Source organism: Eptatretus burgeri, chromosome 4 (assembly GCF_056783735.1).
Source record: "Eptatretus burgeri isolate ZD-2024b chromosome 4, Ebu_testis_v1, whole genome shotgun sequence".
Classification (NCBI taxonomy): Eukaryota; Metazoa; Chordata; class Myxini; order Myxiniformes; family Myxinidae; genus Eptatretus; species Eptatretus burgeri.
Genome location: NC_140964.1, coordinates 100,991,355 through 101,008,596, shown reverse-complemented (window position 1 = coordinate 101,008,596; position 17,242 = coordinate 100,991,355). Strand labels below are relative to the sequence as shown.

Here is a 17,242-nt window from a genome sequence, read left to right as displayed (position 1 = left end):
AACCTTGCCTCCAAAAGCCAGTCGCCGACTGGGAATCCTCCGTCGTGCAAAGTCCTTCCTCGGCCCTCTTGAGCTCCTGACCACTTACAAAGCTTTTGTCCGTAGCCTGATGGAGTACTGCTCTCCCTCTGGGCTGGTGCTCCTGCCTCCCACCTTTCTCGACTTCACGCTGTCGAAACCAGGGCTTTTAAGATCATTGGCATCTCCCGCAATGAAGCTGAGTCTTTGGGCCTCTCACTCAATCACCGCAGGTTGGTCGGTGGTCTTTCTGTCTTCTACCGACTCTCTCCAGCCTTGCCCCCTGCTCTCTCTGCGATTTGTCCCAACCACATTTCCACAGGGCGCTCAAGGTCCGCCAACAACCCCCTTCTGGTAAAACTACCAAAATCACGAATCACTGCTCATCTTCACTCTTTCATTCCTCTTTTTCCCGCCTTTGGAATAAACTTCCTCACTCTATTCTTTCCCATTCTTCCCTTCAGGCTTTCAAAACAGCTGTTCACCACCACCTCTTATCTTCCCCCATCCAAATCCTCGATCTTTTCTACCCCCGATAATCCACCCAAGCCTACCTCCTTCAATTCCCCTGCTTTCCTTCCTGAAAGTCCCTGTAATGTACATCTTCTTTTCGCCATGTTCCCCGCCCCATCCCCATCCCTCTCCCTTCCACAGTTCACGTGTCTGTTCCCCAATGTTTTGTCCCTTCCACTCCCGCCCCTCTTGTCTCATGCCTCCTTGCTGTGAGTTGTGTGTTAGCTCTCATACGAGCCTCGACCAAGGTATACAAAAAAAAAAAAAAAAAAAAAAAAAAAAAAAAAAACGATATCTTGAAGAATAAGGGCAAGATATTTGGACAAGTGGAGAAGATTTGTACGTGTCATGTACGTGTCCAGGCCACGCGCGACTTCATCTTTCACCCCACAGTCATCATGAATGTTCGTATATGCGTAAGTCGTCACACGTCTGTCGTCACTTTTTTCTCAGTCCCGTTGGTGATGACTTACGAGTAGTCTACTGTATATCCTTTTAAATCAGAAAATACAAAGAAATGGCATTGACAAAATTAGTGACACCCTCGACTTACTATTTGGTATCACAGCCTTTGGACAAAATAACTGCAGTCAAGCACTTCCTGTAGCCATGAATGAGCTTCCTACACCTCTCTACTGGCAGTTTGACCCACCCTTCTTGTGCAAACTACTCCAGTTCTGCCTGATTTGAAGGGTGCCTTCTCCCAACTGCTGTTTTCAGATCTCCCCACAGATGTTCAATGGGATTTAGATCTGGACTCATTGCTGGTCACTTCAGAATAGTTGTGTTTTGTCTTGAACCATTCCTGGGTGCTTTTTGAAGTTTGTTTGGGGTCATTGTCCTACTGCAAGACCCATGACCTTCGGAGACCCAGGTTTCTGACACTGGGTTGAACATTGCGCTCCAAAATGCCTTGGTAATCTCCTGATTTCGTGATGCCATGCACACATTCAAGGCACCCAGTGCTAGCGGCATCACAGCAACCCCAAAACATCACTGAATCACCTCCATGTTTGACTGTAGGGAAGGTGTTCTTTTCTTTGAAGGCTTCATTTTGTTTTCTGTAAACATCGAGATGATGTGCTTTACCAAAAAGCTTTAATTTGGTCTCATCTGTCCACAGGACATTCTCCCAGAAGGATTTTGGCTTGTTCAGGTGTGTTTTGGCAAACTCCAGTTGGGCTTTCTTATGTCTCTCTCACTCTCTCACTCTCTCACTCTCTCTCTCTCTCTCTCTCTCTCTCTCTCTCTCTCTCTCTCTCTCTCTCTCTCTCTCTCTCTCTGTCTCTGTCTCTGTCTCTGTCTCTGTCTCTGTCTCTGTCTCTGTCTCTGTCTCTGTCTCTGTCTCTGTCTCTGTCTCTGTGTCCTCCTGGGTCTCCTACCATAGATCCCCCTTTCATTGAGTTGGCGACGGATGGTGAGAGTTGAAACTGTCATACCTTGTTTGAAGGTCAGCTTGAATCTGCTCGGCAGTTGATCGAGGTGCTTCTCCACCATTCGAACAATCCTTATTTTGCGTGCGGTGGACACAGGAACATCAAGGTCTCTGGAGATGGATTTGTAGCCTTGAGATTGTCCATGCTTCACTACAATCATGTGTGCGACCTCCTCAGACAAGTCTCTGGTTTTCTTTCTTTTCTCCATGCTCATTGTGGCATACAGTGACACAAAACAGCAGAATGACTCCTTTTCTCCATTCAAACTGGTTGAATGAGTGATTTTTATATTGCAGGCACCTGCAACTCACCATGGGTGAGTTCATTTCCAAACTAAAGAAGAATCACCGACTCGAAATCGAATTATTTCAAATAACTTCTGAAAGGTGCCAATAATATTGTCCGGGCCATTTTAGGATTTCTGTGTGGAATAAGCTAAGATTTAGTGATTTTTTTTCAGCTTTTTAACCTCCGCCATCGAAGACCGGAGGTTACTGTTTTCACCCCTTTCTGTTTGTTTGTTTGTTTGTTTGTTTGTTTGTGAACAGTATTACGGAAAAAACTCCTCGACGGATTTCGACGAAACTCGGTGGGGGGGGGGGGTAGGTATGGTCCAAGGATCATGCCATTAGATTTTGGACTTGGTCCCCCCCCCCAAAAAAAAATGTAGAGAAAATTTTTTTTTTGCATTTCTACATGTTTTAAGTGATTTCCAACCCCCCCCCCCACAAAAAAAAGTTAGAGAAAAAAAAAATTTCTTTTTGCATTTCTACATGTTTTAAGTGATTTCCAACCCCCCCCAAAAAAACAAAATTGTTAGAGAAAAAAAAAATTTTTGCAACTTTTTTTTCAAAATTTTGATTTCTTTTTTTTTGCATTTCTACATGTTTTAAGTGATTTCCAACCCCCCCCCTCCCCAAAAAAAATGGAGAAAAGAACTATAACTCTGTCAGCACTGTTGACATATTTAATGAATAAGATATAAGGTTCACTTGAGTGACCCAGCAGTATTGGCGGCAGAGGTTTTGCACTCTCCCGAGTGCTCCCCCTCTAGTTTTGTTTTGTTTCACTGCAAACCAAAGCAATACATTTGTGGACACCAAAATTTTTTTTTATTTCAACAATTTTCTGGAAGAAATGGTGCATTATTAGGTCAGCTCGTTGACCTAATATAACCGTTTTATGTCCTCAGATCCGTCCGTCCGTCTGTCAACAATTTTTATTTTTCTATCTCCTCCTAGACGTCTCAGCCGATTGAGTTCTAACTTGACACGATGATAATACTAGTTGCTCTCTATAGATCGTCTGAGCCCTTTTTCGCATTTTCGCCTCGGGATAAAGGTTACAGGGTCATCAAGTTCAAAATGACCGATTGGTTGAATGGCCTATAAGGAAGCATCGGAGGGCTATAATGCATAATGGGTTTCATAGGGATTATTAAGATTTAAATTGACCAACTAGTCTCTCGTTACCTCTGCCGTCTGGCCCTGTTTATTGGGCAACACGAGGTCCGCTGACTTCAACACGGCTTTGTGTGGTCATCTCTACCGAGATGACCTAATAAAGCCGGACCAAATGTCTGTCCGTCCGTATGTCCATCAACAATTTTTCTTTCCGATCTTGATGAAACTTAGTATGTGGGTAGAGGTCGATGAGTGTTGCACAACAATATAACTTTTGTCCGGGTTCAAGGTCAGGGACGAGGTCACGAGGTCACGTAAGTTATAAAAATCACCATTTTTAAAACCTATCTAGTCTGACATTTTACAAGATATTCGGCAACTGTTTATTGATTATGATAGTAAAAAATATTATCTTGTATCTAACCGGACATATTTTTCAATTTCCTTCCCGTTTGATCGTCACGTGATCTGGAAGATGGCCAAAAACGCCGATGCGATTCGCAAAGAAGGAAGGAAGGAGAAATGAAATATAAATATAAAACACATTTTTTGCCTTTTATATTTATACATTTTCCGCCGAAGGTGCAAAAGTTTCAAAACCCGAAATGTAAACGTCGGCATTTATATTCAAAATATAATTTTGTGCGCGCACCAAAATGCCGAGTCATCTTTAACCAAACCGCGTAGTAGAACTGCGCAGTAGTCCGGTCATGGCATCTGAGCAGTGGCCAGCGTGGTTCAGATTGACTGTGGTTTCTGGGGTGAAGGTGATTGTTAAGAAGTATGTCGGCAGTATAAATTCAAGTGACTGTATTGGTGATTTAATCACGCAACATCTTGACAACGAATATTCTGGCCGAACGATTGCATCAATTCAGTGCATCAGCAGGGATAATTCGCAGGCTCCTCTCGATCGTGTCGATATCTAACATAATCACCGGCAGACATCGGGCTGTGGGGCGAGGCCACGGATTCCGGATGAGGGGATAAGTGATGTTATACTACATGCTTCAGGCTTTCTGATTAATATATCAATGAGTACATTCCATAATTAATGAATTAATAATTATTGAATCTGGCATACAAAATGTTTTTTCATACCTGACATGTTACTTTGTGCAGTGTCACGAAACCTCTGTGGAATTAATAATTAATGAATTTGCTGGCTCTAACGATTTTTCAAACCTCAATATCTGTATAAATACTTGACCAATTTTCATTCTGAAAGTTGCATTATAATCAGTGAAGAATAATCTACAGGATTATCATAATCTCCGAGAGCTAAGCCTATTTTTTCGTTTTTTTCTACAACCGGAAGTGAAATGTCCCCAGAGAGTGAACGGACCGGAAAACCACGTGTTGCACTTACTGGTGATTCTGATGTGTTAATCCGGGTACTAAATGAACAAAACATGTTTATTAATTATATCATTAGTAGTATTATCCTAGTGTATCTCTGTGAACTATTTCAATCTAAACAGTTAGTTTGGACTGTTTCGCAGTTACCTGAACTGAACATTGTGAACTTGTGGTATTATAGAGATGACCGTCACCCCCACACGGGGGTAATTTTAATTTTAAATTCAATTTAAATTCTGTTTTCACTTTTCATAGTCCCAAAGGTTGATTAACACTCGGTTCCATCAAGTTTTGTGAAAATTGAATGTTTATATCCAAGGTCTGTGTGGAATGCATTGCAGCGAGGGGTAGCTTCCATGGGCTTCCATCCGTTTCCATGCCATATAAGAAGGCTGTCGTAAGTTCTAGTGGATTTCTGTTTTCACTTTTGGGACCTTCTGGTGTAGCTACACGTTTAATGAAGATAATTTTCGTGCAAATCCGCTCAGAAACACACTTTTCATGAGGAAAATATATTCAATTCAAATAACCGTGAGACTCTGGAAGGGACACCACATGCTTTCCATTTGCTGCTTCACCTCGTAACCTGTCCTCCTGAGGGACTGCTTATTCGTAGCGTCTGTGAGATTAATGTTTATATTTTAGATGGTTTGGGGATGTGCTCTCCAGGTATCTGAAAGAATTCCGGTGAAAAACGGACGTTTTAAGATTGTTTTAGGGCATTTCATCGGATGGCGAGCTGGCTGGTCACGTGACGCCATGCAGGCAGCGAGTGATTGAGCTTCTCGGTGGCCCGAGGGTCCTTTTCAATTGGGGTCCAGCTCTGTCCTGGATACAGCCATTACATGCACACGCAGAGTATTTATTGCACGGCCATAAATGCGGGTTAGAAAATTGTATAATGATGTTGGGAATGATTCCTAGAATATGGAGATTTCTTTATTTGAGCGGCCTCACGCGTTTATTTTAAATTAAATTTCAATTCTGTTTTCACTTTCCGTAGTCGCTAAGGTTGATTAACACTCGGTTGCATCAAGTTTTGTATCCGAATTGACCGTCAAACCCGCTCGGGTGTATTATTTGAAAAAAGTGCAAGGTGCCAATAGTTTTGGCCACAACTGTAGATTGTATTTGAATGTCTGTTTGGGAGATCTTGATCTTTTTCTTCATCAAGGGGGGGGGGGGGTGGGTGGGAAGATGGTGGAAGTTAGGAGATGATGAGTATCTCAAGTATCTACAATTACCAGAGATGAATTATCCAAACTTTGCTTTAAATTGGCTGTATTTCTGGGGAAAGTGTGGTGGTGTTGGGGCTAGATGATTATTTGTGAAGATTTTGCAAATACATCATTACATTTGTTGCAGGATTATTTACCTCTATTAAATAATTTATTAAAATGCTGCTTTCTTTTGTTCCCACATGTAAAATTCCATCCAGATCTTACCTTCAAGTTTAAGGAGTTTAGAATGCAAAGATGGGTCAAGTAAAACTTCATCTGTGAACTCTTCACTCCCGAAGAATGCATACTGCAGCAAGGAGCATTGCAGTCATGGCTGTGTGTGCTTCAGCCTGGACCAGGGACACAAAGTGCCAATGCATTGTCAGCGTGCTGAAGGCATGCTTGACGGTGAGTTCAAAGACAGAAAGGTGTCATCACCTTTGAGAATACCACCCAATCGAGTTGAGCAACAACGTTGTACTGTCAAGCAAGAAGCACCAGACACTTTACTTTCAACCAATAACAAAAGGAGGAAAGCGATCAAAAGGAATGTGAAGAACATCATCTTTTACGATGCTCTGGATGATAAATGTCGTATTCCTTTGAAGACATCTTTTAGAAAAAATGGTAAGAACTTTCTTTGACAGTTATTACAAGGATGTCAATAAATTATGCCACTTTGCTCTCCACAGTACTTTATTGAGGCCTTGAGGATAGCCTACATACTACCGGTCATTTTTCAACATAATCCCTGAGGAGTGAGTTGCATTTGTCCCATCACATTGTCTGCTTCCTGATGTCTGCAGCGAATAGCTCTTTAAAGTTGGTGTGTTGTGACACCTCTATAGTTTCTTGACATCCTTGTGCCACACAAAGTGCTTGCACATCCGGTCTCTTTCAGGGACCGGATCCAAACAGGGGTCCAAACAGGCGTTCGTCAGATGGTGGTATGGTCTGGGCTGTATGGTGAGTGTGAGATAATCTCCCACAAAAATTTTGTGATAGTGCCTCTTGTCATGCACAACTTTCAAACAGCACTGCCATCGTGGGCTCTTGATTCAGACTTGCCAGTCTGTGTGCAGATTAGTACCCAATGAGCCCACAATGTAGTGGTGCCAGCCGATATTGCTATATGGAGATCGGCTTGCATATCATCACTTGTGTGCCATGAGAATGAAAAGTGGCGTAATTTATTGACACCCTCATATTTTGTTAATTGCAACAAAAAAAGATTATTTTTTTTGTACTCTGACTTCTTAGTTTGTTAATTTATTCTTTCGTTTTTTTAATTTAATTTTATTTTTTTTACACAATTTTTGTGAACCTATAGTGTTCAGTCTAGATATAAATGAGTTCATTTGTAATTACTTTGTGGCCATCATTAATAAATGAACTTGCTGATCGGAATGTAAAATCAATTTCTATTTGTAGTCTTGTTCAATTTCTAAATTAATTATCTTTCAATATGCTATGTTGTTCTTGCTATTTGTAGAGCTGAAACAAGGTAGAGGGAAGCAAAAGCGTGGACGCCCATCGAAGTGTCAGACCTCTCGGACTAATACGACTGTGAAATCAGCTCAGGTCATCCGCCCTACATCAAATCCTGAAGTTGAAAAGTTTCAGCCCAAAGATTCTTCTTTCGCTTCAGGACTTTCAGTACCTGAGGAGAAATCCTTTCTATTCAGTGGAAACACAGCGAGGGAGGTAAAAGTCAACTTTCACACACATGTATAATCTTTTGTATTAATTTTATAGTGAAACAGGACATTTTTGCATACTCATCTGATCTTGAGTTTGGTTCCTAGTGGAGTTTTCTGACCAAAACAAGGGGTGCACCTTATTGTGAAGAATATTATCATTTAGAGGGGATGGCATGCTAACTTTCTGCTTTGCAGTCCTTCCTCCATGTTAAATATTGTTTGCAAAGAGCAGACCTTTGGGCCAATTTCCTCACCAAATTTACTTTGTTGGTTTAGTTGATCACCTGACCTTATTTGTACTTTGTGTTGTTCATTTCAAAGCATGTGTTTTAAGGCCACCTCGTTATTGTGCCAAGAAGAGCAGTATATTCTTCTTTTTTGTCACTTTCTCTGTTTACGGTTACCCTGTTCGAGATGAGGGTGGAGAGGCTAGAAATGAAGGAACTGTGACTGATAATATGATTTGTAAGAACAGGCGGCAAAAATTGACAGGAATGGAAAAGAACGGAAAAAATGACTGGAAAAAAAATCTTCACAGTCGTGAGACTCATGGATAAGCAATGTAAAACTAACAGTGAGACAAATATGAAGTAAATTAAGGAACACAAAAATAGGAGAAGGAAGAGTGGAGGAAACACTGAAGCTAGCAAGTGTGATTGTTGGATTAGGAAAGGTTAATGGAGGTAATAAAGATCATGTGTCAGAATTAGGGGTGATAAGACATTGTGGTGCAACGTGCTTGACACCCTGGAGGGAAAATTGAGACAGAATAGCCTTTAGAAGGTGGTTCAATTGATGGGAGAAGTGAGGAATGAAAGATGTGCAGTCAGCATGGATTTTGGATGTTCAACCAGAAAGGGGTTAAAGGTTACAATGGCAACCCCTCATCGGTGTTGCCTATTTTTATAGTAGCATTAACAATCTACCTCAAATATATTCTTGATAATCTGCAACTGGACAGAACGGCATCAGTGCACATGCCATAAAAACTTGCTCTGCTGCTCTTGCACATCTTCTTTCTCCTCTTTCATCCTATCATCCTCTTGAAGAAGTTGTCATTCAAATGATTGGATCTCATTATCAGCAAATGATCTTTCTTTTGCCAACCACACTTCAAAGATGGCCTCCAAAGCCAGTTGCTGAATGGGCATCCTCCATCATGCAAAGTCCTTCATTGGGCACACCTGAACTCCACCTGCAAGGCCTTAATCTGCAGCTTGATGGAGTAGTGATATACCGTCCAGATTGGCACCACTGCCTCACACCTTGCTTAGCTTGATGCCGTCATTGCCGAGGTGTTCGGGATCATTGGAAACAACAGCGATGAAGCTGTGTCTACAGGTTTATCACTTACACATTGCAGACAGGTCGGTAGTCTGTGTTCAATCACCTTTTTGGTTTCTGAAGGGTGCACGTGGTCCACCAGCAACCCCATTCTGGTGAAACCCCTCAAATCCAGGATCACTGTTCACCTCCACCCATTAGTTCCTTTATTTTTTTTTTTACACCTGTGGAACCAACTTCCAGATTTTCTTGAATCTCATTCTTCCCTCCAGATCTTCAAGAGAGCTATTCACCACCACCTCAGATCATCCCCCATCCAAAATCATGATCCTCTCTACCTCCATTAATCCACCCCAAGCCCACCTCCTTCCAAATTTCCAGTTTTTCTTTCCTGAGAGTTTGCTTCTGTTCCCATCTTGTCCACCCTGTGTGTTCTCTCCTTCCCCTCATTCTTCCCCATGTCCCTTACTTGTCCAAGTCTCCCCCTATTGTATCCACCAACCATGCTGTTGATGGTTCCCCCATCTCGTTCTACTGTACCTTTTATTCTGTTGCATCCTGATCTGTTCTTTGATCTAGGTCTTCCATGAGACTTTACTTTGCATACAAAAAATAAATTTCTTTAATCTCATTTTGACATATTTCAGACTTTGTTTTTGAAACAACACTCCATTTGATGGCATGAAAATTTCCATTAAACACTCATTGGAGAACTACACTGGATAATTGTTTTTTTTTACGTTTTATTGTTTTATTTTTATTGTTTTATTGTATATGTTTTATTTCAAACATTCCAGTCATATAACTCGTGAAAAATTATTTCAGTTTAAACTCACTGGAATTAAAATTTGTTGCAGAAATGTTCCCCATCAATTACTTTGCATCAGAAAGGTGGTGTATCAAGCCCTTTGGAATCGTGTGCTCGCATCCGGCAGCACACATCCAACTGGAAGCCTGCACTCAAAGCACCATATCATTGTCCTAGGAAATTTAGCACATCTGTGGTAAGATCAAGACCCTGGTTTTATACAGTGGAATCTTTGAACCACATTGTTCACTCTTTCGTCTTCTGTCACATACACAATTCATTGTATGATTTATGACGTCACAAGTCTATTCAATTACTTATTTGTTTTGTTTGTGGGCCATTCTGCAGTGCTGACTTTTTATAGTACCCATCCAAAGTTTCCCTGAGGGTATTTTAGTCACTCGCTCATCTCCTTGTGCTGTGGCTCAGCCACACATTATCCTTTTTCTCCATTTTCCCATTTTCTGTGTTGACCCTTTGGCTCCTGGTCAGCTCTTCCATCAGACTCAACATCTGCATCTACTATATAAATGGCAGTCCTGTCTGTCTGTCTGTCTGTTTGTTTGTAACCAATAAGCTCCTAGACCAGTGAACTGATCTTGATGAAACTTTACACACATATAGACCTAACATTCAGCTCCAGGATGCGCTGAGTGGCTTTCCATAAAAATGAAAAAAATAAAATAAAATAAAATCTCCATTAAAAAAATGACTTTCGAATAGTGCGCCGGCGTATTAATCGTAACAAAAGGCTTCATGGTTAAAAACGCTAGGGTTTTTTGAAATACAAAATGTTCGTATTCGTTGACTTTTTAAACATACACATTCTCCTCCTGTTATTTGAATTCTCGAACTGCACACGCACAGCAACAGCTAACTGCTGATAGATCTGCTCATGAAAGAGCCAGGCAAGCGGAGTCAGCTGCAGAGAGAGAGAGAGAGAGAGAGAGAGAGAGAGAGAGAGAGAGAGAGAGAGAGAGAGAGAGAGAGAGAGAGAGAGAGACAGAGACAGAGACAGAGACAGAGACAGAGACAGAGACAGAGACAGAGACAGAGACAGAGACAGAGACAGAGACAGAGACAGAGACAGAGAGAGAGAGAGAGAGAGAGAGAGAGAGAGAGAGAGAGAGAGAGAGAGAGAGAGAGAGAGAGAGAGAGAGAGAGAGAGAGAGAGAGAGAGAGAGAGAGAGAGACACAGAGAGAGAGAGAGACACAGAGAGAGAGAGAGAGAGAGAGAGAGAGAGAGAGAGAGAGAGAGAGAGAGAGAGAGAGAGAGAGAGAGAGAGAGAGAGAGAGAGAGAGAGAGAGAGAGAGAGAGAGAGAGAGAGAGAGAGAGAGAGAGAGAGAGAGAGAGAGACACAGAGAGAGAGAGAGAGAGAGAGAGAGAGAGAGAGAGAGAGAGAGAGAGAGAGAGAGAGAGAGAGAGAGAGAGAGAGAGAGAGAGAGAGACAGAGAGAGAGAGAGAGAGAGAGAGAGAGAGAGAGAGAGAGACAGACAGAGAGACACACAGAGACAGAGACAGAGACACGTCTTACTGCTGATATATCTGCTCATGAACGAGCCGAGCCAGGCAAGCAAAGTCGGCTGCAGAGAGAGAACGTCGCCTAACTGCAAATAGAGTGTCACACCGACGGGTGAGAGAAGCACAAAACTCACGTTCCAGCTTTCTTGGTCCGAGTTTTGGCAGGACATCAAGGACAGTTTCCACTGCTGCTAGAAACATTGAGTGGCTCAAAGCCGCCTTTAACTATGACCTCTCTGAGGATTACGGCAGCATAAAGCCTTCCTTCCATAAATCTGAGGAATAAAAGAAGCCTTCCTAATTTTCTCCATACAACTAATGCCTCAGTCTAACCAGTGTGAGGAAAATAGGGAAAATTTCCCGGGTATTACCGGGTACTTCAGCTAGTTAAAAATAAAATGAAACCACAAATGCTTGCATCAATTGCAAATCATGTGTTAATCGCTAAGGTAGGTTTGGCCGGACAGGTGACGTTCTGTTGTGATATGACTTCCCGTGGTTCATCATGCATACATTGTCTGTGTTCTCCAAGCTATATACATGAACACATTTCTTCAACCTCTGCTTTATGCCTCATACTGTGGACTCATTCGTCTGTAAATTTAAATTCCACTTGTGCCTTCCACCCATATAAAATGCTTAACATTGACAACTTTCCAATGATGCTGCCATTTGGTCATGTGATGCAGAGTTGCCATCTGCAACCACAAACTATTGCCCAATGAGTGCATAATGCAGGGTTGGCAACTAACATTGCTGAAGGAAGGCAGGCCATGCACATCATCACTTGTATGTCACTGTAATGAAAAGTGGCGAAGGTTAGCGACTCGCTCTCCTGTAATATAATTGCAAAACCTAAGCAAATTAAGTATGCCACGCTACCGACCCACTATAACACACTCAGGCCTGCGTACCTTTATGGAGACTTCATATTTTGAAAACACTATTCCAATGTATGCTTGTACATCAATAAGTGGAAATGCTATGTTGAAGATGATCTATACGAATAAGTGTGTGCGTGTGTCAGTGTGTCAGTGTGTCTCCTCCATTACTCCAAAACCATAAACCTGAGCAGCCTGAAACTTTGCATGCACACAAAGAAAACTCCAAGGAAGTGCAAGAGTAAAAATTGAGTGTTTGGGTAAATTAAAACACCCCTTATGAAGACAATTAACGGCCTTATTTAATTAAATTGTTGGGGGTCAGGTGAGAAGACCACCGAGGGGGGGGGAGCTATGTCGGTTCCCACCAGATTCCCCGGAATTGTAGGCCGTCGCACATGGATATTTCTGTGACGCGGTGGGTCGCTAACCAACCGTGGACGCCAATAACTCAACCGCGTGACATAGGGTTCTCCCGTCTATGCGTTAACTGGGTTACCTAATTAATCACGTGATTTAATTACTAGGGAACACGCCCTCGGAACGCCTTGTTCGAACCGGATCACTCTACCGGACCGGATCACTTTACCGGATCGGATGCAGCCGATCAACACTGTCAAGGATGTCCTGGCTTAAAGGAACGGATCGTTGGGAATAAAGTCCCAGCTAAGCTTGGATTAGGACAATGCTGGATCAATGAAGGAAATGACAAAACGAGCTGGGAACATTTCTCATAATAATTTATTTACAATGGGGCAAGGAAAGGTATGTGGTACAGGGAATAGTTTATTATGGTGTGTTGTGCAGGGAGAGAAAGAAGCGTGAGGTGCGGCAATGTACAAGCGACTTACGAAAGCAGACACAGAGCAAGCAGACTGAACCCAAAATAATAATAATAATAATCTTCAACCTTACTTATGTGGACAGGCGCCAGGACAACTCGCACATGCGCACACACACACATGCACACACAAAAACCCGATGAAGAGGAGTTATTGAAGCAAGAAGGGAGAGGAGCTGAGGCTACGGTCTCTCGGTACCTTGAACAATGGATTGCCGAGCGCGCCACCAATACGTTTGGGGGGAATGCTCCTTGGTGCGATATCGCTCCGATAGCTGGCACGTCGTCTCTTGCTTCGTGCAGCTAGCGTTGAGACGTGACCGTTGGCATGAAGGAGGGACTTGAGTTGGGAGGGCGGAGTCCAGGCGATGACGAAGGAGGGTGGAGTCCAGCACGTGCGGGAGGCGAAGAAGGGAAGAGAGGGAGAACGAACGGCCCCGCTCCTACCTTTATAGGCCCTGTGGCGAAGGGCAGGAGGGCACCCTGAAGCGACACGTCGTCACCCGAACCGGACGCTCTGATCGGCTCCGGTCATCCGCGCGGCCCGGCCTCTGGCCGGAAGCGGCAACATTCCCCTTCTGGCCAGGCGGCCCTACGCCGTGAAAATGTCTTTCTCCGACCTCACGACATGTGAATTGCCCACACCAAACTCCGCATCATGAATTGCCTTGCAAGAACCCCCGGGCCGTGCCCTGATGATCGGCCGAGGGTGGCGTTTGCCCCGCATGCCCACCCGGGTACCCCCGATTAGCGCTGTTCAATGGGCCTGCTTCGTGATACGTCACGTGGCCCTAGCAATCTGGCCTCTGCCTGAACGCGGCTTCGCTGGCCGGAGAGGCGAGGAAACGTCCTCCGTCTATGGGGAACACCTGCGGCTGCCAGCGAGGACCTACGGTAAAGTGTTCGGATAAATCCATGCATATTTCGTGCACAACGTGGCGTGGTTGTCGTTCATTTACTTGTGTTGTGAAAAACCACATCTGTGCAGCCTCTTTAAGAGATATTCATTCGTATGCCTTTTCAATGCAACCAGCAATCTCATCCCAGATCATCGGAAGCTCGAGTCTCTCACCTCGAGCTGCCGAGCATACTATAAGTTGCCGCAAAAGTTGGGTTGAGGGATCGCTTGAGGACGGGAGCTTGTGCAGTGAATGTTCGTGCGGTGCCGTCGTGGCCTTTCTATGCCCCTCCCCTGAAGAAGTTATTCTGAGGGTATCGTGGTTTCCTCGCAGCCGCGGCATGCGATGCACGTGTTGCACGCAAATTCGGATTTACCTCAGAAATAAGCAGAAAAGAGTAGTAGAAATGAAGTTAGTGGTGTAAGCAAACCTTCCTATGAGATCCCTGCAAGGCACGTTCCATTTGACCCACTAGACAAAAGGGAAGGGACTATCTAAACGTACATTAATGGAATAACTGTCTAGGGACCACCATATATTGGGTGCCATTGCCTTGGGGGCTTGCGGTTCCGAGAACCGCAACAATATCATCAGGCGATCCTTGGCCACCTTGCTCTCTGGGGTCTTAAGGCGTTTCCTGGGTAACCTCGCTGGAGTCTGAAGCCGCCATGTTTTTTGGCGTGCGCAACCTTTCCTTGACATGGAACAGGCTGCAACAATTTCTTAATGATAGTTTTTTTTTTCTTCACTTTCCTCTGTTCATCAGAGCTACGAATTGCCGCATACATTGCAATGCTTATAAACGCCCGGAGACATCAGGTTGTTGTTTTAGTTCATTTCCGCACATGTGATCACCACAAGTATCTCTTAAATTAAGGAGAATTACAAAGTTTAAGCTCCAGAATCGAACTTCCAAGCAATTCCAACTCTTCAAAAAGTGTTCATTTGTCCAATTTGGACATATTTGACATTTCGGGTGTCTCCAGGAGGTGTATGTTTAATATGACTGTTAATGATTGCCAATTGCGTGCCAAGGGAGCCATTTCTTATCAACCGTTTCATTGGAGTGCTTAAGCCAGCGTTCTACAATACTCAGACTGTCACTGAATACTGTATATACGTCAACGTGAACAAAGTTTAGGGCTACTCGCCTGCTTTGGCCTCATTTTGTTCTGTGGTGCAACAGGCGGTGGCTGCCTCACTGAAAATGTGAAATTTTATTGTCCACGAAGTTTCCCGTTTTTGATGGCGTTGCACTACCCATAATTTTGACGTGGATAAATACAAATATATATTAAGCGTTTTGCTTTTAAAAGCTTCTTCAAACATTTCGTGCATTGTGTGGGAAAGCCACTTGGTGCGTTCTTCAACATTCACTTGCGATACCATGGTTCTGCACTTGAGGTAGGAAGGCAAAATAAATTATATGATCACAATGAGAAAAAAAATCTTTTCAGTTCTGAAGTAAGGGATCGCCACATCATGGCAGGAAGGCTGAGAGGTACACATGCTCACTCTGTGTAGCCTGGATTTGACTCACAACCCTGCTCTAAACTGTCGTCCTGGTGTTTCACAGGCCGGGTGATTCATCACTGTGCATGTCATCTCCCGGATGGACGATAAACTGTGCGTCACATCTGCCAGAATCCCTCACCCCTCTCCCACCCCTATCCCTCTTTCCGACTCTGACCTCTCTCTCTCCGACCCCTCCCCTCTCTCTCCACTCCTCTCTCCCAATGCTTCCCATGGTCTCCCATCTTTCACTCCTGTTGAGGGGACTGTAGCAAGGTCGCTGCATGTACGAGCTATTGGTTTTGAATGCTTCCGCCCCAGGTCTCACTGTGTGTGTGTGTGTGTGTGTGTGTGTGTGTGTGTGTGTGTGTGTGTGTGTGTGTGTGTGTGTGTGTGTGTGTGTGTGTGTGTGTGTGTGTGTGTGTGTGTGTGTGTGTGTGTGTGTGTCGGTCGTTGATTGGTATCTACATATGCTGGTTTCAGAATGTAGAATGGAGTCCTCCCAGGACAGGCTCAAAGCATCCACCTTCATTTCAGTAAGGAGTCATGATTCATGGACCAAACTGTGAAGTTTTCTGTTCTCAAAGTCTCTTCAGGATCATCTCTTCAAAGAGGGCTCTCTTCAGGATCATCGCTCAACCCAGGATGGCTTCCAACTGTAGTTCGTTTGTAATAATATTCCCAGGTATGGTTTTTAGTTCACCTGTAAAGTAGTTCCGGGGAGCTTATGGGATGGCAAGTCCTCCGTCCGTCCGTCCGTCCATCCACAAATACTTGCAACTTCTCAGAAACTACACATACAATTTCAATGAAATTTGACAACAACCTTCATCAGCCATGACTGCAATAAAAAACGGGCTCTGAAAGGGTCTACAAAGGGAGTTTATGTGCGGGTGGGGAGAAAGAGTGGGTTGCCCCCCAAAAGAGGTATTTGCTTTCTTCTCAGAAACGATACACACAATTCCGATGAAACCACAACAACCTTCATCACCCATGACATACCAAAGTTTGTTCCTTACATTTGCAAAATCAGGCTCTCAGAGGATTTAAGGGGGGTTGCCCACCAAAATATGTATTTGCTTTCTTTTCTGAAACCACACACACATAACTTGACCACAACCTTTATCACCTGTGATGTACCAAGGTTTGTTCATGGCATTAAAAAAAATCCATAGGTATTTACTTTCTTCTCCATTATATATTTTGTGGGTCATCCATGCCTACCAGTGATTGCCTGGTTATCTTATCCAGCCGCTACCAGGTGAGCGCCCAGGGGATTTCCCCTATGTTTAATATCTTAGTGAGGTTTTTTTTATCATCATTCCTGTCACTCCAGCTATCACTGGAACAACTTTGGCATTCTTCAGCTTCCAAGACCTTTTCGCTTCCTTCTTGAGGTTTTGGTGTTTGGTCATTTTCTTGATATCTGCATCGTTTAGTCCAAAATCACTGCTATTAACACCTCAATCAGCAACGCCTTCTTCTCTTTTTTTTTGTACCTAAGTATTATATCTTTTCGCAACGCTTTGTTTTCAATCTTCACGCTCTATGGGATCATAAGGTCGTACGTGAGCGGTCGGTACTTCCGTGTTTTCAGTGATTACTTTTGGTTCATGTTCCCACAAATTTTCTGGAACTGGGATATCAAAGTTTTTGCAGATGTGCCAGCAGATTGCTTTACAAACTGTTGTGTCATCGTGTGTACAGCTGTTCTGACATGAGTGTTTTTTTGTGTGTGTTCAGTCGTTAAGCATAACATATCATTCTCTTTACTAACCTCACCTGCACCCCTCACCTTTCTCTCTTTTTTTCCCATATATATATATCTCTCTCTCTCTCTCTCTCT

General features: G+C 43.5%; 1 protein-coding gene across 22 annotated transcripts in view; it reads left to right on the top strand.

Moving 5' to 3' along the window:
* The window catches only part of LOC147028760 (uncharacterized), a 377,598-nt gene that overhangs the window by 116,823 nt on the left and 243,533 nt on the right, over positions 1 to 17,242 (top strand). For 21 of the 22 annotated variants that reach the window (XM_085879463.1, XM_085879462.1, XM_085879464.1 and 18 more), the window contains 3 exons: positions 6,168 to 6,576; positions 7,442 to 7,653; positions 9,791 to 9,937. In XM_085879463.1, the coding sequence (XP_085735589.1) occupies positions 6,168 to 6,576; positions 7,442 to 7,653; positions 9,791 to 9,937 (768 nt within the window). The remainder of the gene's footprint in view (positions 1 to 6,167; positions 6,577 to 7,441; positions 7,654 to 9,790; positions 9,938 to 17,242) is intronic. The other variant, XM_085879466.1, reaches the window with a different exon arrangement.